Source organism: Eucalyptus grandis, chromosome 9, assembly GCF_016545825.1.
Source record: "Eucalyptus grandis isolate ANBG69807.140 chromosome 9, ASM1654582v1, whole genome shotgun sequence".
In the NCBI taxonomy this organism is placed as follows: Eukaryota; Viridiplantae; Streptophyta; class Magnoliopsida; order Myrtales; family Myrtaceae; genus Eucalyptus; species Eucalyptus grandis.
In genome coordinates this window covers 661,268-688,055 of record NC_052620.1, presented here as the reverse complement: position 1 = coordinate 688,055, position 26,788 = coordinate 661,268, and the positions used below count along the sequence as shown (strand labels likewise).

General features: G+C 37.8%; 4 protein-coding genes and 1 long non-coding RNA gene across 6 annotated transcripts; 3 read left to right on the top strand and 2 right to left on the bottom strand.

The window, feature by feature from the left end:
- Nucleotides 1-2,685: 2,685 nt before the first annotated feature.
- On the bottom strand, nucleotides 2,686-4,772 carry LOC104446500 (G-type lectin S-receptor-like serine/threonine-protein kinase At4g27290). Its single transcript, XM_039301852.1, has 3 exons — nucleotides 3,465-4,772; nucleotides 3,227-3,280; nucleotides 2,686-2,901 (listed from the first exon to the last, which is right to left on the bottom strand). Exons 1-3 carry the CDS (start codon nucleotides 4,770-4,772, stop codon nucleotides 2,686-2,688), a joined length of 1,578 nt encoding a protein of 525 aa, XP_039157786.1.
- A 5,660-nt stretch (nucleotides 4,773-10,432) lies between these two features.
- LOC120288093 lies at nucleotides 10,433-13,792 on the top strand. Of its 2 annotated transcripts, none has more exons than XR_005546353.1 (5): nucleotides 10,433-10,688; nucleotides 11,465-11,559; nucleotides 12,092-12,214; nucleotides 12,645-12,749; nucleotides 13,756-13,792. It is a non-coding gene; the product is annotated as an uncharacterized LOC120288093 (long non-coding RNA). The 2 variants fall into 2 exon arrangements; XR_005546352.1 differs by having other exon boundaries at nucleotides 10,435-10,688; nucleotides 12,092-12,202.
- A 3-nt stretch (nucleotides 13,793-13,795) lies between these two features.
- Nucleotides 13,796-15,113, top strand: LOC120288092 (U-box domain-containing protein 33-like). Its single transcript, XM_039301434.1, has 4 exons — nucleotides 13,796-13,949; nucleotides 14,130-14,250; nucleotides 14,396-14,530; nucleotides 14,955-15,113. The coding sequence occupies exons 1-4, from the start codon at nucleotides 13,873-13,875 to the stop codon at nucleotides 15,108-15,110; spliced, it is 489 nt and encodes a 162-aa protein (XP_039157368.1). The 5' UTR covers nucleotides 13,796-13,872; the 3' UTR covers nucleotides 15,111-15,113.
- LOC104444618 (U-box domain-containing protein 33) lies at nucleotides 15,113-16,541 on the top strand. Its single transcript, XM_039301433.1, is given in 4 exon segments — nucleotides 15,113-15,303; nucleotides 15,564-15,864; nucleotides 15,867-16,231; nucleotides 16,359-16,541. Coding segments are annotated over 4 exon segments (987 nt in total). The 5' UTR covers nucleotides 15,113-15,165.
- A 5,408-nt stretch (nucleotides 16,542-21,949) lies between these two features.
- Nucleotides 21,950-23,840, bottom strand: LOC104446499 (fe(2+) transport protein 1). The gene is given in 4 exon segments (XM_010060343.2): nucleotides 21,950-22,255; nucleotides 22,402-22,551; nucleotides 23,224-23,288; nucleotides 23,291-23,840. Coding segments are annotated over 4 exon segments (1,071 nt in total).
- Between the last annotated feature and the right edge of the window lie 2,948 nt (nucleotides 23,841-26,788).

Genomic DNA, 26,788 nt, shown 5'->3' with positions numbered 1-26,788 from the left:
AAAAAAGACGTGCATGTAATGCTGATGTGGCATCGATTAATACCTTCTTCATGTTGTTATTATTATTATTATTATTATTATTATTATTATTATTATTATTATTTATTTCCCTCTTTGGAATCGAAATTACTTTGTTTTGTTTTGTCTATTGATTATTAAAATTTAGTTTTTTTTTTTTTTTTACAATAAGATTTTGGAAGATAGTAACTTGACATAAGCTATCATGAATCTAAGTGTCTAGCCATAGTCACAAGGTCTGAAATACTTTTTAGACAGATTTGAGTAAGAGCATTGGGTGAAAAAGCCTAACATGGCCTGATTAGGCGCTAGTCAAAGCCTAAGCCAATTTGACCTGAAGATTTGCATAATTACCATCAACCGTAATACCCATCTCAATTTAAGCCCATTCAATGATCACCTCTAACTTGAAAATGAAATTATTACGTATTTGAATGGTTTATCAAAAATATATAATAGACAATCATTAGGAAAATAATTTTATATAAGGGTCTGTTCGTTTCGCGGAATATTGGCCATTTTCAGAAAATATTTTCCCAAAAGTCATTTTCCAATATAATGACAATATTTTCTGGTGTTCGGCTAAAACTTGAAAATGTTTCGGAAAATATTTTCCGGTGTTCGGTAAGGAAAATATTTTATAAGAGTTGACAACTTAGTAATGCATCACTTTTTGACCTATAAATCCATCAAATATGATCTTACCTTTAAATCCGGGCAAACTTGCTTAATATCTTTGTTCTCTCATTGTCACCAAATGCTCATCTACTCTAAACAATGTTCGTATGTATTTTAAAAAGAAGCAAAGCATGTACAACCCTAATGAGAATCTTTCAGTTGAGTGGCCTGTTCTCCCCTGCGTCTTTTGTGTTCTAATAAACAAAAGAAAAAAGAAGTACAACATATAGAGCCATTTGCTTGAGCAATGTACAACTATATGGTAGTATAAATAAAGAAAAGGATAAGCAAGAGTGCATAGCGCAAGCTCGAGGTTTGCTTGGTAACGGCCAACGACTAGCCAAGAAAGAAGAAGATGAGAAACAAAAAGAAAAGAAAAAGAAAAAGAAATAGAAAAGGAAAATGAAATTAAAAATAATTTGAATTAAAACAGAAAAAGAAAATTAAAAATAATTTGAATAAAAAAAAAAAGAAGAAGAAGAAATGGGAGGAGGAAGAGAGGATTTGTAGAGGTGTGAGATAAGAGAGATTAAGAAAGGAAAATATTTTATACTTTTCAAAAGTGGAAAACATTTTCCCCTAATTTAGAAGACTTTTTTCCTTTCAAATCATTTTCTCAAAGGAATTCATTTTTTATGAAACGAATGCTGAAAGTCCGAAACGTTTTCCCAGAAATTATTTTCCACGGAAACGAACAGAGCCTAGTTTGATTTATTTGACCTTTCTTAGCTTCCAATTTTAAGTGGCTCTTCCCGTGAGACTTATATACCTGTTCAAATAACTTCACCAACAAAAATTTCATAAAACATCTCTATGAATTAAGCAAGTCCAATTCCCAAAGATAAAAAATAAAAATTAAGCAAGTCTCACTCTTCTTGTGGCTTAGCCGTAGCATACCCCACAATGGCCCAACTAAACCAAATATGCATACAAAATCTCACAAAATATCTAGTAAGCTACCACATGTGGCAGAATGCCTACCGACCCTCCGGCATGGTTAGAGTGACTAGATTTTGCGTATGTGAGTCTCTTTTTGATGAAGCCCTATCAGAGTACTTTGAGTTTCTTTCTGTGAAGAAACCGGGCTCTTTAGGTTCAGGTAGGACCAAACCCCAATTGAGAATCATATAAATTGCAGACGATATGGCCAGCCTATCTTCAGGGAACTTTTGGACACATAATAAACCCACTTGAATGCACCTTTCCACTTGGGTTCTATCAAATGAGCTGTGCAGGCATTCCTCCATCATCTCCAAGGCCCTACCTTCACTCCAAAGCAACCACACCTAAAGAAAAATTGGGAACTCATCCTCAATCATTGAGAAATCACCCTGATGACTGTGTAAAAGATCAGAGAGATGGAACAACGATGTTAGTTGTGCCTATTTACTTACATGACCGAGAAGGTTGTGGTGATGACTTGGATGGGAAAATCCTCTATTCCTTTTGCCGCTAACTATCTCCAATAGTAGCACACCAAAGCTATATATGTCTGACTTCAAAGAGAATTTCCCATCCATAGCATATTCGGGGGCCATGTAGCCATTGCATTTTCAAAAAACAAGGCTTTTAGGCTATGGTCCTCTGTAATAATGAGCTTCATGTCAAACACCAAAATAAAAGACATACTGAGTTCCAATGACTCTTTTTTTTCGCTTCTTTTTCGTTAGCTCCAAAGATTCTTGCCAACCCAAAGTCGGATATTTTAGGATTTAGGTCGCCATCTAGTAATATGTTGCTTGCTTTAAGATCTCGGTGGATTACTTGAAGTTTTGAATCACGGTGGAGATAGAGAAGTCCTCTTGCAATACCGACAACAATGTCAAACCGTCTTTGCCATGTCAACAGCATGCTTTTTTCTTGATCTATGGACAGTACAAAATCCGCACGGTTAATCTCAAGAAAATAACTGATGTAAAGTGCAAAAGCTTAAATCATATTACTATGAAAGAATATCATTCGATAAGTATAAAATTAAAGAGAAATTGTCTAACCAAATATGAAGTAATTCAAGCTCTTGTTGTCCATGTACTCGTAAAGCAAGATTCTCTCCTCTCCCTCAATGCAACAGCCTAGAAGTCCAACAAGATTCCGGTGTTGAAGTCGCGCGATCAAGAGTACTTCATTCTTGAACTCTTCAAGACCTTGCCCTGAACTCTTTGATAGCCTCTTTACTGCTACTAACTGTCCTGTCTGAAGATTTCCCTACAAAACAACATCTTTGTTATATGCATCATTAGTTCGGCACATAATGATATATAAGAAACTCTATACCTTATAAACAGGACCAAAGCCGCCAACCCCAATCATATTGTTATTAGAGAAATTGCTCGTAGCACTTTCAAGGGCGGCAAAATCATATAATGGTAAATCGATGTCTTCTTTTGTGATTTCAAGACCTAGTAAAGTAATATGCATTGATTTGCATTAGCATAGGACAACGACAACACGCAAGTGTGCCTATAACCAATTGAAGCAAGGTTACTTTGAATTAATAACGAAATCTGCCTTGATTGTAGATCAGGCTTACCTCCAGTCCTGATTCTCCTTTTCTTGTGCTTAACACCCCATAATGCAGTTCCGACTAAAAGCAATCCACCAATGATAGAACTCAATATGATAGTTACTAATATTATTTTCCTCTGGTGCGGTCACGAATGGCATCTAGAGTAAAGAAAACAGTTTGGAAGATTAACTATTTCAAGTTCTCTTGTAAAGAACAATCATTTATTTAGCAGAAAAAAATCAATTAGCATAAGCATGAATACCGAGTTTAGATGCTGATTGGCGTACGTATAGAGAGTTTGCACGTGGTTCCCTTCTTCGAGCACTCTCATGTCAATCAAGTCCCCGAACCACATGAGGCAGCCAATGCCTCGTCCTCTTATATCCGAAATAGCATAAGCCGTGCACGAACAGTTCTTCAAGCACTTGTCCTTGCATTCATCGAGGCTCATACTCCTGTACAGCGTTACCTCCAACTGGTCAGGCAGTTTAACATTTTCAATTTCCCAAAACCCTTCTCCTTTTGAACAATTCAGGGGTATTGTCCTCTTGCATCCGCTGGAAAAATTAAGGACCGTCCATTCGTCAAGCGAGTTAGGCATGAACCCTTTCACACATTCACACAAACTATCATTGCAGATGGCATTAGCACCGCACCTGCCATAAAAATCGCAAGGATCACTAGGGAACTCAAAAAAGGCATTCCACGTGGCACTTCTTGATCTATTCACCACTAAAAGTTGCACCACTCCCAAATAGTTCAATTTCACTATCGAGAAAAGCTGCCTATCCTGAACCTCAAACATGAAGGAGATCTCAGTTTCAGTGTACACAAACACAGGCACTATAAATGGATTTGGTGCAAGGGAACAGCCAACAAATCGGACTCCGTTCCATTGCCCCGTTCGATATTTTTTGCTGTGCACATGCACTTGCTCCACTTCATACTGAGGGAGACCCTGACTGTAGTTTAACTCATGGACATAGTCTCCAGGAGAAGGGTCGTCCATGCTTTTCCATGCAATGAGACGCCGCTCAAAACCCGTTTTCAGGTTCAAAGTCAGCTTCATGCCTGCTAAAAGCGTGTCAGATGGGTAATCGAAGCTTTGCCACAAATAGGCTTCATCAGGACTTGAAACGGAGTTATCCCAAAGGACAAAATTTCCTGTATCCAGGAGCTGCGCGATTGGATTCCGAAGGACCCTGGACAACTTCGAAGACCAAACCACACCATTCAATTGATTGAGAACAACTAAATTACCCACATCACTGAATGTGAGAACACCGTCGCGGTCCGCTAGCGGATTGTTTCTATTAGCAACCCACACAACCATGTTAGGACTAAACTTGTACCATATACCCAAGTAGCTCGTACTCGAATTGCGAGGAGTAAAGAATCCTAGCTCAAAGATTAGGTTTGAAGAAACCAATGTTTCTCCATAACTGATGGAATTGTTCACGCCCAAAGTATCGGTTGCAAGTGACAAACCGGTCATGGGGACGATGATGAAAATGGACAATGTGATATTTGCCATTGTTTGCAAATGTCCTCTTTTAAGTTCTAACCCCATCTTTATAAGCAAATAATTCTAAACTTACCCACAACGCGAACACTTTTAATACGGGTCCTCAAGATCTAAACATTTTTTATTTGCTTTCCGCTTTAAGATTTCCCAGCGGTTTCCATGCGTATTCCCTTGGTTCCGTTATTTACGCACCACTTTGTCTAAAAGGCACCACTTTGTCTACGGGTTCTCTATTCTTAACCCTGACTCACGCACAACTTTTCACTTCAGCCACGTTGATACCTGTTGTGGAAAAATGCCAAAAGATGCACCAATTGAAGAATAAGTAGCAAAGAATGAAAGGAAATTTGAAATTACATGAGACGCAAGATTTACGTGGAAAACCCAAAATGCAAAAATCCATGGGAAGAGAGAGGGGTTTCTATGCGTCCCGGTAGCATCACTTTTTAGTTCAAATGCAACATGAAAACAAATTTCAACTAAAATGATAAGTCCCTAGAATGAATGATAAATAAGTCACACACGATCCAAACGCATTAACCATGCACATCTGTAGAAATACGATCTCAAATTCCACATAATAGCATTCAATTTACAAGTACAAGATAGAGAAAAAAGGTGCTTTTATATATCCTTCCATGAGATAACCGTCTAACATACACATTATTTACAAACTTGCTTTCACCTGCAGACATATATATGTACATCATTTACACTTCCTCAAAATACAAAAAGAAATTCCATCTCTCTCTCTCTCTCTCTCTCTCTCTCTCTCTCTCTCTCTCTCTCTCTCTCTCTCTCTCTCTCTCTCTCTCTCTCTCTCTCTCTCATCACCAAATCCTCTACCACACCTAAATAGTTCAATGTCATCCTCAACAAGAACTGTTCTAAACTTCGTCAGTTTCATTGTACTCGAACGTGAGCACAATAATTCGATTTGGTGCGAAGGAAACTTCAAAGAATTGAACTCCATTCCATTCCCCCGTTTGAAATACTTTGCTATGCACATCCACCTGGACTTGTTCACACTGAGGTAGACCTTGACTATAAGTCAACCCAAAGATATAGTCTCCACGAGAAGGTCGTCCACGCTTTTCCACGCATTTAGATGCTGACCCCTTTTCGAGTTCGACCTAAGCTTCATAGTGGCTAAAAGCATGTCAAACAGGTAATCAAAGCTTTGCCAAGAATAGGATTTATTAGAACTGGAATTAGAATAATCCTAGATAATAAGATTTTCCGAATTCAGGAGTCGCACAACTGGATTCTAGAGTATCATAGACGACTTTGAAAACCAAACATCATTCAATTGGTTCAGAATAACTAGATTGCCCACATTGCTAAATGTGAGAGCTCTGTCACGATTAGCTAGCGGGTTGTTTTTATTAGCAACCCACACAACCGTTTAAGGACTAAACTTGTATCATATACCCAAGTAGCTCATACTTGAGTTCCTAGGAATAAAGAATCCTAGTTCAAAGGTTACGTCTAAAGAAACCAATGTTTCTCCATAGCTGATGGACTGATTCGTGCCCAAAGTATCAGCTGGGCGTGACAAACCAATCAAGGGGATGAGGATGAAAATGGATAACATGATATTTGCCATTGTTTGCAAATGTCCTCTCCTAAGTTCTAAGTCCATTGTTAAATGTAAATGAGATAAGTTCACTAAGAATCCTAAAACTTGTCACAAAGTGTAATTAAGTCATAAAACTTGCAAAACGTGCAATCAAGTCCTAAACTTGCATCATATACCCAAGTAGCTCATACTCAAGTTCCCAGGAATTAAGAATCCTAGTTCAAAGGTTATGTCTAAAGAAACCAATGTTTCTCCATAGCTGATGGACTGATTTGTGCCCAAAGTATCAGCTGGGCATGACAAACCGATCAAGGGGATGAGGATGTAAATGGATAACGTGATATTTGCCATTGTTTGCAAATGTCCTCTCCTAAGTTCTAAGTCCATCTTTAAATGTAAATGAGATACGTTCACTAAGAGTCCTAAAACTTGTCACAAAAGTGTAATTGAGTCATAAAACATAAAAAAGTGCAATCAAGTTCTAAAACTTGTCACATTAGTGCAATCAAGTCACTTCCGTTTACACCGTCAACTTAGCTAATGGAAAATGTTAACGTGGCATTTTTAAATTAATTTCTCTGTCTTACATGGCATGATTATTATTTTATTCAAATATTACTATTATTTAAATTAGTTTAAAAAACCAAAAAAAAAAAAAAAAAATATATATATATATATATATATATATATATATATATATATAACAGAAAATAAAGAAAGGGAGGGGCAATTCGTTGGTGAGTTGCCGCCGCCACCGCCCATTGTCAGAAGGGTCGGCGAGGGTCACTAGCCCTAAGCGAGGGTGGCTAGCCCTTGCTTAACCAAGGCTAGGCCTTGTCGGCCCGTGCGAGGGTTGGCGACCCTTGCTAGGCTCGGGGATTGGGCACCTAAATTTGGGTGACGCTAACGCTCGCCTAGGCCAACAACCATCACCTAGCCTGGACGAGGTGTTGTTGGCCTAAGTGAGGGCCGGCGAGGCTCACCCAAATTTGGGTAAGCTCGGTTTTCGCCTAGGTTGGAGAGCCTTGCCAACCCTGAGCAAGGCCTCGCCAGCCTTGAGTGAGGGTTGGTGATCATTGTTGGGCTCGGATGAGCATCGATGACGCCTTACCCAAGGTAGGTGATGGTCACGATCCCTGGGGAGGGTCGGTGGTGCCTAGATCTAGGCGCTCGAGCCTAAGTCGAGTTTCATGATGAGTGGTGGCAACAATGGAAGCAATGCCCACTGGCCAACTATCCCTTCTGCCCTCCCTTTTTTATTTTCATTTTTTAAAATTTTAGCTTTTCTTTTTTGGTTTTTTAAACTAATTTAAATAATAATAACATTTGAATAAAATAATTATTAAAATTGCCACGTAGGTGAGAGAAATTAATTTTAAAATGCCACGTCAATATTTTTTTGTTAGTTAAGTTGACGATATTAACGAAATAACTTGATTATAGTAATGTGAAAGTTTGAAGATTTTATTATACTTTTTGTAAGTTTTATGATTCAATAGCACTTTCGTGATAAATTTTAGGACTTCTAGTGAACTTATTCTAATGTAAATAATTATAAACTTATCCACAACGGGAACACAATTCAAACGAGTCCCCAAAATAACATTTTTTATTGCTTTCCGCTATAAGATTATACCGGTCTGGCCTATATTTCCTAGGTTCTCTGTGCTTGACTACTTATATTTCTCCTTCTCCAAGTTCTCCATGTTCAACTTTATTTACTTTGTTTATATCAGCAACTTTGCATTCCGATGAAAAGGCAGGAACCCCCTTACTCATGGACCACTTTTCACTTCGGCTGTGTTGATCATGTGCTTTTCCAGCTAAATCATAAGTTAATCCAACGTCAAATGAAATTCAGACACTCTGTCATGAACATAACATGTTTATCTCTATAGAAAACATTATTTCGGGTCAAGGATGACTCAGGATCAGCTATGAACTACATGAGAAGTTGACCCTAGAGTGACGTTTGGGTGAACTTTCCTGGGGTTCGTTTTAACCCTTCAAATGGGTTTGACGGTATGGAAAAAAAGGATTAAAAAAGCAGCAGCTGCCATCCTTGGAGGCTGTACCTATATAAAGTGATAAGATAGCAGAAAAGGAAAATATGAAAAATGATTTACAAGATTATATTTTTTATATTATAGTTTTGAAAATTGACTTCTCATCTGTGACAGACCATAGACCCCCTTTAAATAAAAAATATTCGGGGGTTCGTTCTCACCATGTCATGCATGCATGGAGTGGTGAGCATTTTTTTTTTTTTTTTGCTCCCACCACCCAATCACGGCTTGACACATATACACTGACATGGAATTAAACACAAAACTAACTTCATTTCTTTCTCTCCCTCCACCATGACAGCCACCGCCCCACCGCCCAATACAACCGTCGCCCCCGCTCAAGCCGCCGTAACCTCCATCCTCGAGTACTCCGCCTCGTGGCCGTCGCACCCAACGGCGAGTTTGCACCCTCCACCTTCGTTGCCGCAGAATTGCTATGCCCGACCAGATCTGAAGCCATGGCGAGACGAAGGCGAGCAGAGCTGAATAGTGACAGGCGACGCAGGTAGACGAAGCCGACGCACAAAGGAAGGAAAACCCGAAGGCAAACAGAGTACGATGAAGCTGAAGACCAGATTTGGAGGCATGGTTACGGCGGGAAGACGAGGCGAGCAGATTTGGCCGGTGGCCGAAGAGGAAGACGAACAGACGCATGGAGGAAGACGAAGCCGAAGACGAACAAAGGAACACGACCGAGGGAATGACTCAGTTTGGACGAGCCTAAACGCGAGCAACCACGAAGGGTGGCTCGACCATGGACGGCCAATGACTGCGAGCCGCGCGCGACTGAGATGGAGGCTCGGCCATGGACCAGCGACGTCACCGCCCAGATCTGGTTGGCTCCATCTTCCGGAGGTCGCCGTGACTCTGGCCAGAACTGTAGCAGCAAAGGGAGAGGGGAGGTTGTGAGGAAAAGAGAGAGAAAATTATATTTGTATTTTTAATTCCAAATCAGTGTCCATGTGTCAAATTCTTAATTAAATATAATAAAATAACGCACTGCTGACGTGGCGCTTTGAAATCAGAATATTTCTCCACTTTTATAGTTCCATTTACGACGAATCCCGCGCAACAGTGCTTTAGCCGGCCTAGAGCTATCAGGGTATAAGAAGGGGCCTTTCTTTTACCTTCGGACCTTCGATCATTGTCCAAAACGGGGGACAAATTTTGTGGGATGCCCAGTTTAGGATGTTCATGTGATTTACCTGAACTATTTATGTTCTTTTAATATTGTACCTAGACTACATATAAGCCGTATTTTAAGAAAAGGTCCATGCCAACAATCTTAGAACATTTTTGTTGACTTTTCAATTTGACCTTGTACATGCCTCCATATAGCACGAGTATGGACCACAATGACTAAAAAAGATGTGCACGCAATGCCACTGTGGCATCAATTAATACCTTCTTCATTTTTCTTTTTCCCTCTTTGGAATAGAAATTATTTTGTTTGGTTCTGTCTATTGGTTATAAAATTTACCCTTGTACAAGCTAAAATTTATATTTTTACTTGTCACTCGTAACATGTATGAAAGATGATAAGAAAAGATATAAGGTTAGAATCGCAATAAAATAAAACATAAAAGAGAATTTGTATTCCCTCTCTTACTAACTGTTCATAAGTTCACTTCACATGAGACCAATGAAGATGGCATGGCCTGCATGTGAGCTAGAACTTATTTAATGTGGAGTTTTGATTAACATATTCCGATATTAGATATGCATTAATAAGAGATTATCGGCCGTGGCTGATATTGACAATAGTGGTGATTGCTTGTTAGAATAATTGCGACCAATCATACTGCCATTTAGAAAGAAATCCTTGGCGACAACAACCACATTTTTCAAGATTTTTTCAAGCTGACCATATCCGTTTATAAGACTTAGAGAGAGAGAGAGTTGGTACCAAGATTTCAAGATACGCTCTTGTTTTTAGAATCTTGATCTGCAAGTTTCATTTTAAAAAAACATTTTTCAAGATTACTTTTATTTAGATTAGGATTTTTGATAAATATTGTTACTTTAGTTGAATTTCTTATTTAAAGGAGGCTGTCTTATCTTTTTCTCTCACTATCTACTTTAGCTAAAAACTGAAAAAGTGACTCTTTTTAACTGCCGCCCTCATGGAGGCCGCCGCCGGCCGATCGCCGCCGCGGCTGGCCGCCGATCGACTCCACGTGGCCGTCGGCGGCGACGTGCGGCGGAGCAAGTCGACCCTGTCGCGGGCGTTGCGCAATTTCGGCGGCGGCCTTCGCATCCCCCGTGCGCAGCAGCCTCCCGAGGACGACGGCGATCGCGACCCTCGCGACCCATCTCGTAAGTTTCGGTTCAGGACCACAGCCGACGACTTCGTTCGTTCCATCGTAGGTATACGTACAGCGCCGTACACTTTGTGTCGGTCTTGGGTGTCGTGGACATGGCGCGGCAGGACCACGCAACGTGAAAGTTCGCTACTTTAGCTTAGTAGGATGCTGACATGTGCGATGATTCTAAACTAAAAGGGCATGAGTGTCTGCTGTGTCAGCGATGGTGCTTCTTGTGAGAAATGGGTTTGGGTTTTTCTCTGGCGTTTTTAGCTGATAAGCCGAATTCATCCGCTACAGATGGTTAGATATTGTAGAGAATTCTTTGTTTAATTCCGCGAGGAAGTGACTCCATGTGAGGTTGAACTAAGGGTTTTTGGTAATTTGTGGTCGAATGCGACTGTTGGCAGTTCCGGTGAGGTGATCCTGAATTAACAGTTTGTGAAAAGTACTTCCCTATCGCACCGTCTGAAGAAACATTTCTTACTTGTATGTATAAGCAATTGGACTTCATTATACTGTCGGCTGTCATGTAGTTTGCGAAAATAAGTTTGCGAAAATAACTGCCAGTCTGTGGGTAGGTGTGTGCTTGCATTTTTGGAAACTGCGGTATAGTCCAAATGCGATGCATTTGTGAAACGTTTGCATGCTGCGACGCTTTTCTTATTCTGAGGACAGATTAATTGTGGTGAGAACATGATATCATTAGGTGAAAGTTGGCATTAGCTTTAATTCTTCCGCTGTGCAAATATAGTAACAGCAATTTCTTTGGCTTGGCAAAATGTCCAGTGAATCAGTCAGATGGTTTTGGCGTCAGGAATTCTCAAGAATTTGCGAGGCAGGATACGTACAGGATGAGATGCTGGATGAGTACATTCATATTTGTAAGCACGCTGAGGCTCATTTTTTTCCCTGAATGATATACCTTCTGCCACATTTGCCATATGATCAGTTCATTGTTTCTTGACATTACTTTTTTTCTTTTTTTGGTCGGTTCTTGACATTACTGTTGAATATTCAATAATTTGTATTTGATTTCCCATTTCAGTGAGGTAGAGAATACAATGATAAACAGTGAAGTTTAGCATTATTTGGCATTTCGGATTGATATTTCATGTTAATTCGTCTAAATCAGATTTTCTCAACTTTGTTCCCAAAATTCAATACTCTCAGTTGTTCTGAATCAACTGAGTACAAAGGGTGGTGGAAGTTAGAGATATTGCTCTTGTGTATGATTAGGTTTATGTCGAGCTGCATTTTGAGGTTTTAATTTGATAAGTGCACCCAGAAATCTATATGCTTATGTAACCTAACATCAGCCAATCATTTGAAAACTTTTCAAAGTTAATCTTTGACAGGCACGCTGGAGTTCAGTATCTGACTTATGTGTGCACACAAAATGTTTCCTTGCTGCAGGTTTCTGCAGAAAAAAAGATATATCAAGATGCAAGATAAAGGGAAGGGGATAGCACAACTTGTTGGAGAGCATGCCACTGAGACACTAATTACGGGAGCAGGAGCACACAGGTGCTATTTTGTGTATGGTTTACTCATGACTTAATCTTTGTTTATTTAGCATAGACCTGAAGGCAAAAGAAAATGTGGCCTCTGGAGTTGATGAGCTACTTTGAGTCCTAGTCTTAGATTAATGACATCCACTTTGCTCAGAGATTGCATCATAAATGCATTGCAAAAGTCTTTTCTTGAGTCACATATATTATTATATTTGTTTTGAAGAGGTAAGCTAGTAGTTTGTCATGAATATGTTTCCTCATATCTTTTGCGTGGCAACTGGAGAGAGGTTATGGTAAAATTCAATAATTTTGAATGACGACTAATTCATTTGAGCTGTTATTTTGCTTTATAGGTCAGCATCTATTGACAACTGCAGTTTTTAACAAAGTCAGATACAACATTCTCATTTTTTTACCAAAAATCTTTGTTTGCTGATGTGCCTTTGGCATTGCAGTGGGATGGCACAACTTAAATCCACAAGTGCAAAATTTGTCAACCAGCAGGCCGATCCATCTTGTTATATTTTGTTCATCTGCAAGCGACAGCTGATTTATGTCAGGTAACACAACATGATCAAATTTTACTTTATGTTTCTCCATGTAGTCGATGACAAGCACAAACATGACAATTATCCCAAAACAAATTTTTGTTTTGTGTACTCATTCTCGGTACTTGTCCTGAGCAGGGACAGAGGTAACAAATTTAGCCAGTGCAAGTAGTAACTAGGACTATTATCTTCAAACATAGATGTATAGAACTTGAGTTCTTGGCTTCCACCATATTTGGAACAGCATGTAGAGAATTACAGAATAAGTCATCGAAGCATAAAAGATGCAACAAGTAGAATATAAGAAAAGTACTTTAATAAAACCAAATCGCGACCCATTTGAAACTTCTAACTCATTGATGCAGGAGCATGGGAGAATATTTTCTATTTTCTCGAGTTACTGCTCATGGTAACTATAGCAGATTATTAATTTTGGTCTTAGGAATCCCTTTAGGAATTTCTAAAGAGTTCTAGCACTACAAGGTTTACTCTCTTAGGCAGATGTCCTACGAATAAAAAGGATTTTATGCCAACTTGTTGGTCTTGAAGAGTTTCAGATTTGTCATTTTTCTAGATTGAGTAAACTTGTTTTTTTCTTTTTTTCAAAGAAAGACATTCTTTCTTTTCCTTGGCCTTGAAATCCAGAAGACAATCTTTTACATTGTTTGCTTCATTATGAATTTTTCTGTATCAAGTACCTCGTTGGGGTTTTCCTTACATCAATTGTCATACCTATTCCCAAACTTTTAGGGTAAGTTTCAGTATGGTATCTTGAGTTTCCAGAGCTTATTTTCATATGCTGATGAGAGTTTATGCATATCTTTTCTGGAACCTACATCTGAATCCTTTTCAATGTAATCTCTTAAGCTCACTCTGTCCAAAATCATCACCTTCTTTTAGTGAAGGCCATCTCCATGTAGACACATAAAGGAGATTGCTGCTTAAGTTTCTTCTTCAACTTGTTATGCGTCAGACGCAACTTTGATGTTAGCTGATGTGGATTCTTGAAAAATTGTAGGGAAACAGATGTAAACAAGTTCAATACAGATGTTCCCGATCATCAGTATCAGTGAATTCTGCTGTGGATTCTGGATTACAATACTTAAGAAGTTCTTCTATAGGTTCATCAGCTCTAATGAAGTTGAAGATGATATACCCATGGTTTGGATTGAGAGAGGGCAGAGGATCCATTATAAATCAGAATCAAGCTCTGTACGTTCTTATAAACCTTCCTATGAACTTTCTTGTGAACCCCCAACGCGATGTTGTGCTACAGTAGAACAACTTTCTGTACTTTCAAGTGGATCTATCACTTCAGTAAACTTGATAGTGTCATATACAACCGAACGCTGGGATTTCGAGTCATTCTTAGGGCCCCAAATTTCCTGACAGGAAGGAAGTAACGATGAACTCTTTGAACAACTTGACAGAGCGATGGCAGAGGCTACAAATGCAAAATGAGAGGCATATGAAGAGTGGATCCATCATCAAAAAGATTCCTTTGAACTTTGTTGTGAGCCTCCAATGCAATATTGTGCTACAGTGGAACAAATTTCTTTACTTTCAAGTGTATCTATCACTTGAGAAAATAGAAAGTTTTATATACAACTTAACACCAGGATTATGTGTCATTCCTGAGGCCCCAAATTTCCTGACAGGAAGGAAGTAATGATGAACTGTATGAACAACTTGACAGAGTAACGGCAGAGGCTGCAAATGCAAAACGAGAGGCATATGAAGAGCAGATCAACTGTCAAAAAGCTGAAAAAATTGCAACTGATGCCACTTGCAGAGTAATGCCCTTGTCATTATTTTCTTACCATGTTTTGCATACATAATAGTAATGGATTCTGGAGTGTTGGAGATAGAAGCAGTGACAGCACGTGGATGAGAGACCAATTTAGTTATAGAATCTACCTCTTTTTTTAGTTTTGTCACCTCCCATTAATGTCTGGACAAAATACTGTCAACTGTGCACTAGAAGATGCAGAAGTCTTGTAGACCAATCTAAAGAAGTTTCTTCATATGGAATTGAAAGATTTTAGAAGTTTGGTATTTCTAAAGTCTAAGCAGACTCTATTAGGTGGAAGTTGCTCTGTCCATTTTTTATGCAAGTGCTTGGCACAGCAGAGTCTTATAAGTTGATATTGGTAGGGACAGAATCTTGAGTATCTTATAAGTTTAATAAAATATTAAAATATCGTTGCCTATTTTCAGGTTAAAGCACTTGAGGAGGATCTAAGGCGGAGAAAGGGTCTTGAGGAACCACTAGCTAAAGAAAAGGAAGCACTTGAAATGACGAAGAACCAACTCGACGGAGTCACAGAGGCTATTGGAGAATGCACTGGAGCATCTTACAAACCAAGCAAGTGAATCCTCAAGCGTAAATCAGCAGGACTTCCTTTCTGAATTTTCTTCCTCAGAGATAATGGAAGCTACCGACAGTTTCAATCCATCCTTGAAGATTGATGCGGGAGAGTATGGGAGCACTTATAAAGGCTTTCTTTGTCACATCCCAGTGACCATAAAGATGTTCTTTGAAGGATCCTCACAGTACCATCAAGAGGTTAGGTGATTGCAGTCTCAGCATATTTTGCTGGAAGAATAGTTGAAGTTATTTTGACAAATGATTAGAAGTATGCAGGCTTATATCACAGTCCATCAATCAAATAGGTAATCCAAAAGATAAGATTGGGAGGCTTTTTAAATTTTATTTCATTTTAGGCAAATAAAATACTTTTCATTCCATTCCAGAAGTTAGAGAGACAATAGACTCTTGAAATTTTTGAAGGTTCTAAGTGGAAAAATTTGTGGGTTTTGTCTCAGGTCCAAACAGCAAGTAAGCGAAGACATCCGAATTTGGTTAACCTCATTGGAGTCTGCACTGACGATTGGATGCTTATCTATGAGTATCTCCCTGGCGGTAGCCTTGAAGACCAACTCTGCTGCACAGGCAACGCTGAGCCTCTATCATGGCAAACTCGTGTGTGCATTTGTACAGAAACATGTGCTGCATTAATTTTTCTACATTACCACGGTGGCATAGCACATGGTGACCTGAAAGCAGGAAATATTCTTCTCAATGCCAACTTCATGCCGAAACTAATAAAATCTGGACTCTCCCACGAGCCAACGGCGGGGAACGATCTTTTGGCTCGGATGTTTATTCATTTGGTCTTATAATATTGCAGTTATTGATTGGGAAATCGGCCTTGAAACTAAAAGAGATGGTGCATGACTCATTTATTCTAGAGAACTTGAAGGGCATAATGGATTTTACAGCAGGGCACTGGCCACTTGAGCAAGCCAGAGAGCTGGCTCACATGGCATTGAGGTGCTGTGACATAAATCGCAGCAACCGGCCCGATCTCAAGTTCGAAGTGTGGCCGGTGCTCGAGCATATGCGAATTCTTAGTGAAGGTTCATCATCCAATTCGTCAGGTCCTAAAGAGCCTAGTGAACCTCCTCCATATTTCATTTGTCCAATCAACCAGGTAAGTTTGCTTATTGTTTCCGTCTTACAATTTTTATCACTGTTTAATCTTTGGCTATTCATACGCCGGCATGATTATGTTCATCTACTTTGAAATGGTTATACACCTCATAGGCATTTTATTTTAGGAAATTATGCAAAATCCCCATGTAGCAGCAGATGGTTTCACCTATGAGGCAGATGCAATAAGGTGTTGGTTTTCTAGTGGCCACAATACTTCACCTATGACGAATCTCCGGCTTGCGAACCTTGATCTCCTCCCGAATATGAGTCTGCGATCTGCTATTCAAGATTGGTTGCAAGACCATTGATCCTAAAATCAATGTCCAATTCACACTAACTGTGAACCTGACAAGGATGGTCCAGCTTTTCTTTCCGAGCTATGGACTGCGCAGAGATTGCAGACTTCGCTCTGGCACTGAAATATATCATCACCCATAATTCTTCAGTTCGTTGGTCTGGGATATTGTTATGCATGATGTTTTTGGTTGAATTTACATCTGTACAAAACCATGAACGGATTTTTTAGGCTTGCATGTGCCATAAAAATTTACTGCAAAACTGCACGGCCACGGCTCTGGGTCGGTTAGGTCGAGCCTGGGATAAGAGTGTTTATTTGATAAGTTTAAAAGTGAATTAAAGATTAAAAGTGTTAATTACGCAGATATTTTAGTAAATTCATAGGTAAATATTATTATTTTTACAGTATAGTTGATAGAACTTCATTTATCTTTTTCATGATGCGGCTTATTCTCGAATTTTTACTTGGTTGGTATCTGACACTTCTTAAAGCGATTAAATTTATGACATCCTATTAATTTCCCTTTTTCTTTGTTGCTGATCTAATTCTTTCTTCACACTGTGAGTGGCTCTAGCCCTAATACATTTTCTTTTCTAAACCTCTCTTTTATTTTATTTTTTTTCCGTTTTGTGTTTGTTTTAACTTTACACGACAATCCATACTAACCTGTTGCGACAAGCCAAAACGATGTGACGTTGCATTGGCCTAACCATCAACTGATCTATATGATCCCTTTGGACTCTGCAAAAAATTGAGGGTGTTACCGTCACGATCGAATGCCACGTGGCGGCTGGAAATATCAGGGCTCGTGCCCAAATGCACCAGAACGGTATCTTCAAGCCATTTCGGGAGAGGGACCACGTGATGCCCGTGGAGTGCCTGCGTTTTTATTATGCGGAACATATTTATGTCGGGGAGTAAAGTATATTAGGACAAAAAGAGAGAAGCAAGCCATAATTTAAACAACAAGCTACTCATATATTAGGTCTCTATAAATTTGAGAAGGTCTTTAAAATGTTCAAAGGAGAAGAAATTGGGGAAGAAGCCTCGAGAGGTGGGACTCCCCAATGTTACCTCCCATATTCTCTCTTGGATTGGGAAGAAAAAGATCAATCTTCCCCATTTATGGGGAGGCCCCTTTCATTTTTTTTTTGTACCTTGGTATTTCATGGGGATGAGACGTCGCAGGAATCTAGGGTGGGATCCTTGCCCCTCCACGAGGGAGGAGTTGTGACGGAGAGCCCATGAGAAATACCCATTTTCAATCCGAAGGGAATTCCATTGAAATGGGAAGTAGTTTAAGGACATACTCAGGTCCTAAGCTACTCATATATTAGGTCTCTATAGATTTGAGCAGGTCTTTAAAATGTTCAAAGGAGAAGAAATTGGGGAAGAAGCCTCGAGAGGTGGGACTCCCCAATGTTACCTCCCATATTCTCTCCTAGATCGGGAAGAAAAAGATCAATCCAGGAATGGAGGGAGCTTCGGTGGTTAAGATTGACGCCATACCATCTCCTCGAAAATGGCTACCATGAGGTAGGATAGTATAGTTGTCATCCACGTTGGGGTGAGAAGGTGGAACCTGAAAGGGTTCTTGTTAGGTCGGCCGGGCTTCGCACAGGTCTGTCAACCAACAGGTCAACCTAGTACCGTTGTCCTTTGGTTGATGGACCTAGTACCGCAGGTGATTCCTACGGAGTGTTTGCGTATTTTATTACTAGGAACGTACTCTATTGTGGAGTAAAGTATATTAGGGAAAAAAAAAGAAAGGAGAAGTAAACCATACTTTAAACAACAAATGATCTACTCATATATTAGATCTCTTACAATTTTTTACTTTACGTTTTAATTGAATCGTAAATTACATAGGATTTTTTTTTAATTATACTATCTTAAATCACTTTCAAAACATGATATAATATTTTTTAGTCTTTGCTATGTGGGTAAAATTGTGCCAAAAGTTTCTAAATTCTAAAAGACTGATGAAGTAAGCCTCGCAAGGAATATTATGGTCTATTCAAAGTGGTAACGGTTGTCTGTAGTTAAAAAAAAAAAGGAGTGGAAAGAAGGCAATCCTTATAAAATAATTAATGTAATATTCATTACTTGATTAAACATTTTAACTAGCAAAATGAGAACCACAAATATTGCTTATAAAATCTATCTCAAGACTATATTCATTGAAACAAAACCTCAATAAAATATTTATTAATGAATTAAAAGTTGAAATTGGCCAAATGAAGACTTCACGCATATTACATAAATTATGACGAATTCAACAAATTTGACTATATAGAGTGTCATTCTTTATTTTAAATTCCATCTTAAATAGGACTTATGAAAAATATTAAAGTAAAAATTTAATTAGTCAAAATACAAATATAAATTTTAAAACCATTTCCATATAAATACAAGGAAAATTCTAAACAAGAGTCTAAAGTACTCTCGTTTTCTCAAAGAAAGGTATGAAATGGACATTATTCATATCAATCCCAAAGAAGGGCTTAAAGTGATTATAATCATTTCAAATAAGGGCCTAGCCAATCAACAAAATATCCTGGCTAATTAGGGATATTTTCGTGCAAACACAAGTTAATTTTAAACTAAATTATATTAAAAAATTTAAAAATAAAACTAAAATAAAGAAAGGAAAAACTCATGCAACCCCATGGTCGGTGTGGGGAAAGGGTTGCCACCCTCTCACTTTAGGCCCTCGCCTCTGGTCGGCGAGTGTCGTTGGCCCTCGCACATGCATAAGCAACCGTGCTGACCTTTGCCGTTGACCCACTAGTAATGGGGCGACCACCACAGGAGGGAGGTGCTCCTCTTGCCTGTGTTTTCCTTTATTTTAATTTTTTTTTGTGTTTTTATGAAGAAAACAGAAAAAATAAAAGAAAAAAGGAAAAAAAATAAAAATTATAAAAGATGAAATTGCCCTTCATAGCTAGTGAATTCAAGCCATTTTTTTTAGACTAATATGTGGACTTCATGCCTTTATTTGAAACAATATATATTTCAAGTACTTATTTAAGAAGATGAGGGCACTTTGGGCTTTTATTTGAAACAATATCCACTTCAAGTCCTTATTAGAGAAAATGATGGCACTTCATGCCATTATTAGGAATTTTCCCTAAATACATGTATGTATTCCCTAAATTTAATCATTCTTTGATTATGATGGTAAGATTTTCCAGGTGGAAATTTTGATGAGCGCTATAGATGTTACTCATTGGACTAAGAGAATCAGACTTTAAATCTTGAAGAAGTTCATATCCTTGATATTTGATACTCGGAAATATTGATCTAGAGAGTAATTTTCATGAAACGGCCAGGAATTGGGTGATTCTTTGCTAAAATTATAAGATCTATCCAAGAAGGAAAATATATCAAATCAAATATTTCTAAGTGGAATATAGCAAGACTTGAATAAATCAACCTACAAGAGGCAAAATATTCTTTCCAAGTGAAACACTTTTCTTATGGAAACTCTATTTGCTATATGGGCAATAGAATCATTGAAAGACTTCAATCTCGGCAACCTTGAAGTAATTAGATTGGATAATGTGCAACGGTCAACTTGGACAATGAGGATTATAAAAGAAGGTCGAGATGCTGAAATGTCATATGAAACTAAAATTATGAAATTTATCATTTCTAAGTCTTGAGTGATTTTCAATCATATACATTTATTTCTATGAGTTATACTTTGTAATCTCTTAGGTTGCCTTTAGCGGTTAGGATAAGATTAATTTATCATATCCTATGTTTGATACCTACTTAAGATAAAATTATTTTATGGGGGAGGTGGGATAGAGGCGGATATGATTTCTAATATTCATAATAAGTTTTTTCTCAAATAACAAATTTGTTAAATTAACAAATTAAAATTATATTTCAATATAAATAATATTTGAATTCTAATATAAGAATTTCAATATAAAAAAATTAGTTTTTAATTTAATCGTATTTTTATTTATATTTGAATTTAATTCTATCTTATAATATAAATTTGATATATAAATATATATTTATTAGGTTTTTAGTATTTAAGTATTTTAGGTATATTAGTATAATTTTCTCTTTAGTAAAATTTTATTAGAGAATGATGGAAGGGGAAGAAAGAAATAAAAAAGAAATTAATTAAAAAAGAAAGGAAAATAAAATAAAAATAAAGTAGGCAAGAATGTTGCGAGAGATTTTTACCATCTCCATTGTACAACTTGTGATTCATATAGGTGTTTATACCAAATAATATTGATATAATATATAATATTGTGTGAATATATTTGACTTTATTATTAAAATTACTAAACAATGGATATGATATAAAAAAATCCCATGGATTTCATATCTTATCATATTGTCTTATCTTGGTTATAAATTCAGATAACAAAACGTAGCCTAAGAGGTTCGAGTATGTGAGGAATTATTCACATGAGGTTGAGTATTCGTTACTTAGATCTTATAGCCTCTAATAGATTCATCTAGTGGAATCCAACCGATTAGCTGTTAGTGCGAGGGAGTAGATGTAGGTTTACAAAAGCTTAACTACAATAATCGTTTATGTGCAATTTTCTATGACTTAATCTATTTATTTTACTTGTGATAGAGTTAATTGCACATAAGTAAGAGCTGGCAATTACTCGGGTTGTTTACTTATGATAGAGTTAATTGCACACCAGTAAAATCCAACAATTACTTAGGTTGTCGTCAGCCAATGTTTTGTTGCAATAATATTTTAAATTTATTTTATTTTGTATTATCACCTATTCATCAATCTGTAAGTGATCCATCTAGCCCTAACAGCTATTGCCTATATGTTTGCATAATGCACCTAATTGTAGGTTGTATATAATTTTTCGCAGATTTCCTCGGTGTATGTTGAAAAGACATACATATGCGATGTTAATTTCGGACTTTGAACTAACTTAGTTTTTATGTTGAAAAGAAATATTATCCACACTATAAATTTATCAAAAAATCAATTCAATCATATTGCTTTGACCAAATAAAATCATCTTACAATGTATTTAAAAATTGATAGTTATATCTTACTTTATATCAGTTAAAACGAAGAAATTCAATCCACGGGAATAAAAAGTGATTTGGGAAGATACTGTTTTCCTTCCTTATTTGGACATTGGCATCTCGGTTGAGATGCAAGCGCTAGCATTGCCCAGTAAAAGTGGAATGACATTTAAAGAGTGACCAATTCGTCCTCTCAAGACAATACTGTAGCAGATCTGTAGAACGCATTTTCCATGTTCATAAGCCAAACACAATTTATCAAATAATCTCTAGTTGTTGATAAGCCAAAGCCAAACACAAATGGAGCTCGAGCATTAACCAAAAAGCAAAAGGAAGACGCAAAAACCCATCCGGTTACACATTCTGTCGTCGAGGATAATTAGTATAAACTCAAGCCCATTTGGCCAGGAGAGACATGCCACCGGCACCCAGGAACACGGCGGCATAGGCCTTGACCTGGAGCTTGATGCTGCGCTGCATCTTTGGACCCATGAAGTCGGCGGCAAGTAGGTCGACCAGGGCCATGTAGATCAGGAGTCCCGCGGATGACGCGTTGAGCAGGCCAACTGTGATGAGCGCATGCGGGCTGTTCTCCCGGTAACTACTCGACAGCGCGATCCCTAGGGCAATCCCCAAAGGGGTCGTCACTGCGAAGAAGAACGCCAACACCAGCTTCTTTGGCCACTTGTACTCTGCCTGTTCATCGTGTTAAGCATAAGTTCCAATTAACCGATCTGGGCCGGCATGTGAAATTGAGATAACAACAATCTACAAAGATTGATTTGTTTTTCTTTGTCATAAATTTTAAAAAATTTCTGAGGTTTGTGGATATGAAATGTCACCTGAAGAATGCAACCACCAAGACCCATGCCTTCAAACATTTGATGGAAGCAAAGAGCAGCCACAAGGCCTCTGATGGTGCACACATTGCTTGAGGCTCCCATTCCAAGCCCTATCACCACTGAGTGTACCACTATTCCTAGCTCCAGCACCTGAGTACAATTGATCCAAATTTCAATGTCAAGAAAAGAAATTTATAAGGGGACAAAATTTAGGGCTAATATATATTAATTTCCAACACTATGAGAACTTATTTCCGTCGAGGTAGAAATATACTTGGTCTTAACTAAGAGATAATAGGAGTTCAAGTAAGTTTGATATTTCTTACAAATTCCATTTTCCCAATTGACAAATCAAAGTTTACAAAGGTCGCCGATAGGAGGAATGCACATAATCAAAGCATAAATTATATTATTTACTGTTTTCTGTATGCCACTTTCGTGATTTGACCTTGTTCTATTCGAAATCCTACGTACCAATGATAAACTTGTGAACGGTCCATGAGGCAGAAAATGCATGTGTATAGCACGAAATCTAAAGTATACGAAGTGAGCCTTGCATCTATGTCGACATTTCTTTCCTTTAAATTCAAGCCAAAAAAGAAAATGAACCCTTAAAAAGTTCTTCATGTGCACTGCTAAATTGAATTTTTCCAAGTCAATGAAAATGGATGGCGCTACCTGGGAAATAATGGTCGTGGGGTGGAGGGGATTTATCTTGCTGATCCGTGCGAGTTTTACATCTATGTGGATTTTACCAGTACCATACAGTAATTAAATCTAAGTGAAAGCATGTAATTAACGATATCCAAAGCATGACCTTACCATTGCAACTACCCGGTATCGAACCAGCTGAGAACTCGCCGCCTCCCCGTGGTGGTGGCCGTGGCTTGCGAATGTGCCGCGGTCACCGTGACCATCTCCCGGTCACCGTCACGGCCCTTGCCGCTCTCGCTATCGGGAATGGCGCCTACGTTGTTCCGCTGGCTATACACACTCGTCGACATCGAGTCCACCATCAGAGTTACGAGTGCACTCAGCATGGCGACGAAACCCGTGAACGGGAACTTGTGCCAAGGGTTCTCCTCCAAGCACTGTGAGGACAGCATATCGAAGGAGTCGGGCAGCACGTGCATGAACCCGGTGGCGAGGATGATGCCCGCCGCGAAGCACTTGACGATGGAGAAGAGGTCGCGGTCGGGATGGAGGGCCGGGATCGAGCGGGTGAGCAGCGGGGAGCAGACACCGATCACACTTGTGATGAGGATGGAGAAGATGGCGATGATCTTGAGGGGCAGGGCCTTGGCCTTGTTGACGCAGTCGCCGGATTCTTCGGTGCACTCCTCGGGCGCGACGGAGAGCGCCGGCGGGACGACGAGAGAGAAGGTGAGGAGGAGGAGGAGGAGGAGGATGGGGGTGGGCTTGAGGGGTGAAGCGGACATTGTTGGCTGACTAATTGATGACTGACGCTATCTCCTCTTTTTCTTCTCCTCCTTGAGTTTTTGGGGTTTTCAAGTTGATCATGGAGGATTAATCCTTTTATAGAAAAACTGCTGGCCCCATTTTTTCTTTTATGATCAAAATCTGATAATTTAGTCCATCGAATTAATAATTTCTTTGTTATTCTAAATAAGGCAAGTATGGATTTTTTTTTCCATGATTACTTTGCTAGCTAATAATTTCTCATTATTCATTATTTCTCCCCTTTTCTTGTTTAATATGGGCAAATCATTGGTTTCTCTATTTAGTTTTTCTTTTCCCTTTTTTAGTCATGCTCCACGCATCAATTGGAGTGGAATTAAAGGTCGAAATAGTTAATTTGAGGGAGGATTTATTATGTTAAATCCTACCGAGAAAATTAGTCGAAAAGTTTTAAACTTATTATACAGCAAAAAATTCCAAATTTAGGATGTTGCGTGGTAACCAAATGCCATGTAGCGGGTAAAAGTACGCAGGCTTGTGTCCAGATACATCAAAATTGCATGTGATGAGCATTTTTAGTAGGAGTCGCCGTGGGACACTCACTGAAGCGCATGCGGTTTTGAGCCACGACGTGGGTGGCGTGTGGTCCGGAAGGGAAAAAGGACTTCCAAGTCGGAGCTTACTCATATTAATTGGAGTGGAATTAATTATCCAAATATTTAATTTATGGGAGGGTTTATTATGTTAATATCCCTCACACTCACTTGTGTGTTGAAAAATAAAAATTCAATCAAGTAACACTCATATTGACAATAAGGTAACTACTTCGATATTTTGATCCTCTTATGAAAAAAAGAAAAATACACAATGAATAATTGAAAAAAAAATTTGCCATGTAAATTTTAAAAGTTTTTTTTTTTTTTAGTTATTTGGGGTCGATCTAAATGAGCTACAAGTAATCCTCCATCAGTGTAAAAATATTTTGTCCAATGAGTAAAAATTTATCATATAACTAATGCTTATGTGAATGTGTTATCTTGTCAAACTATCTTTATTTGAAAAGATCATTTCGTTTCTTATACAAATCATTTTTTGTGGATTGAAATCTTATTCATTTATGAAATAAATCTATAGTACGTGGTGTAAAGGTGGCTTCTTTTTGAACATTTAATTCAATTTCGCTCGTGTTTACAAATAAATCAGCCAGAAAACAAAATGAGCTTGTACTATTCGAAAGTAAATAGTCTATGATAAACAAACTTTTTTTTTTTACGTGCACAAAGGAACAAAAATAGGACATATAAAGTGTCTATTTTGATAAGTTTAAAAGTGAGCTTGAAGATTAAATTGTTACGTACAAGATATTTTTTCTAATCCACAGTTGAATTCAACTCCTTTACATTCTATTTCACACAGCTTAATTTTTCTCCCTTTTTTTTTTGGTGAATTTTTTTTTAACTGTCATCACCAACACCACCCCCAAAAAAACAAAAAACAAAAAACAATTGCACCGCTGTAAGTCACGTATATACACACCCCGCTACGATTTTAATTTTTTTGCGTACATGTGATTTTTAATAAATGTCGCGATATTTGACAAAACCTGAGCATTTCTGGTGGTGCAATTTAATTACGACTTCCTAAAACAAGTAAATATAAAACGACGATGGGATTGCATCTGAGTCCTATGCACCTGACCACACATTATGGTGAGCCCATTTTCCTTTTTCTCTTCATTTTTTAAAATTATTTTCGGTTTCTTTTTATAATTCTCTTCTTTTCCTAGGTTAATGGGATGAGTACACATTACATAACACGAAAATCAATAATAGGGACAATGAGACAGAATTACTGAATTTTAGCCAGATGTGTAATGTGGTTTTCATACTTTTAAATTGTTTGATCTTTGAACTTAGGCCTAAAGTTCAAATTAAAAGTTCATGAACTACATTGAATTTTTGATTTGTTTAATGTAATCCTTGAACTCTTGGTACATATTAATGTAGTCTTTAAATTATATGTAAATGTTTGACGTAGTCCTTCCATTAATTGAAGATCAATGACAACATATAACATTTTCATACAATCTAGGGACTGAATTGAACATGTCCGAAGGTTCAAGGTCAACATTGAACAAATTAAAGTTTAGGATCACATTAAATTGTTAGGCTAAAGCTCATGGATTGCATTGAATAAGTTAAAAGTTTAAGGATCATATTACACATCAGGTTAAAATTTATGAACTATTTGTATCATTTTTCATCAATAATAATAAATCATTGCCACAAAGTAAACCAATGTCGCATTTCATTGGCCTAAATTATCAATAATAAATCGTTGCCACAGAGTAAACTATATTAGGGACAAAAGGGAGTAGTCTATATAATTCAAACAAGCAATCTACTCATATATTAGATCTTTTATAATCTTTTACTTTACATTTTGGTTGAATCTTTCATTATATAGAATTTCTTAATTTTATTATCATAAGCAACTTTAAAAAATAAGCCCAATCATCTAAGATTATTTTCTATGGGATTTTCTTTTCATATGTTTCTCTTCAATTTTAGACTCGACAAAAGAGGCCAAAGTTACCGACCCAAAAAAAAAAAAAAAAAAAAAAGAGGCCAAAGTCAAGAGATTACAAAAAATCTAAAGGATTATTGTCAAAATGAGTGCAAAAACTACCTGTCCAGAAAAAATTATCACTTGGAGTGAAAAGAAAAGTGAAGCTGGGTTCTTTGGCTGTAGAAGAAAGAAACATGTCAGTTTGGATTAATTTAATCATACGGTAAATTGTTTAGAGGGTATTCTATCTCTTGTCACCCCTCTTTCGATCTCAAACAGTCCTCCCTTATTACTTTAAATTTACTTCAATATCTCTCACGGATCCCATTTTCTCATGTTTTCGAAATTTAAAAATTCTCGATTGCAATTCTACTCACACAACAAACACTAAAGTCAAATA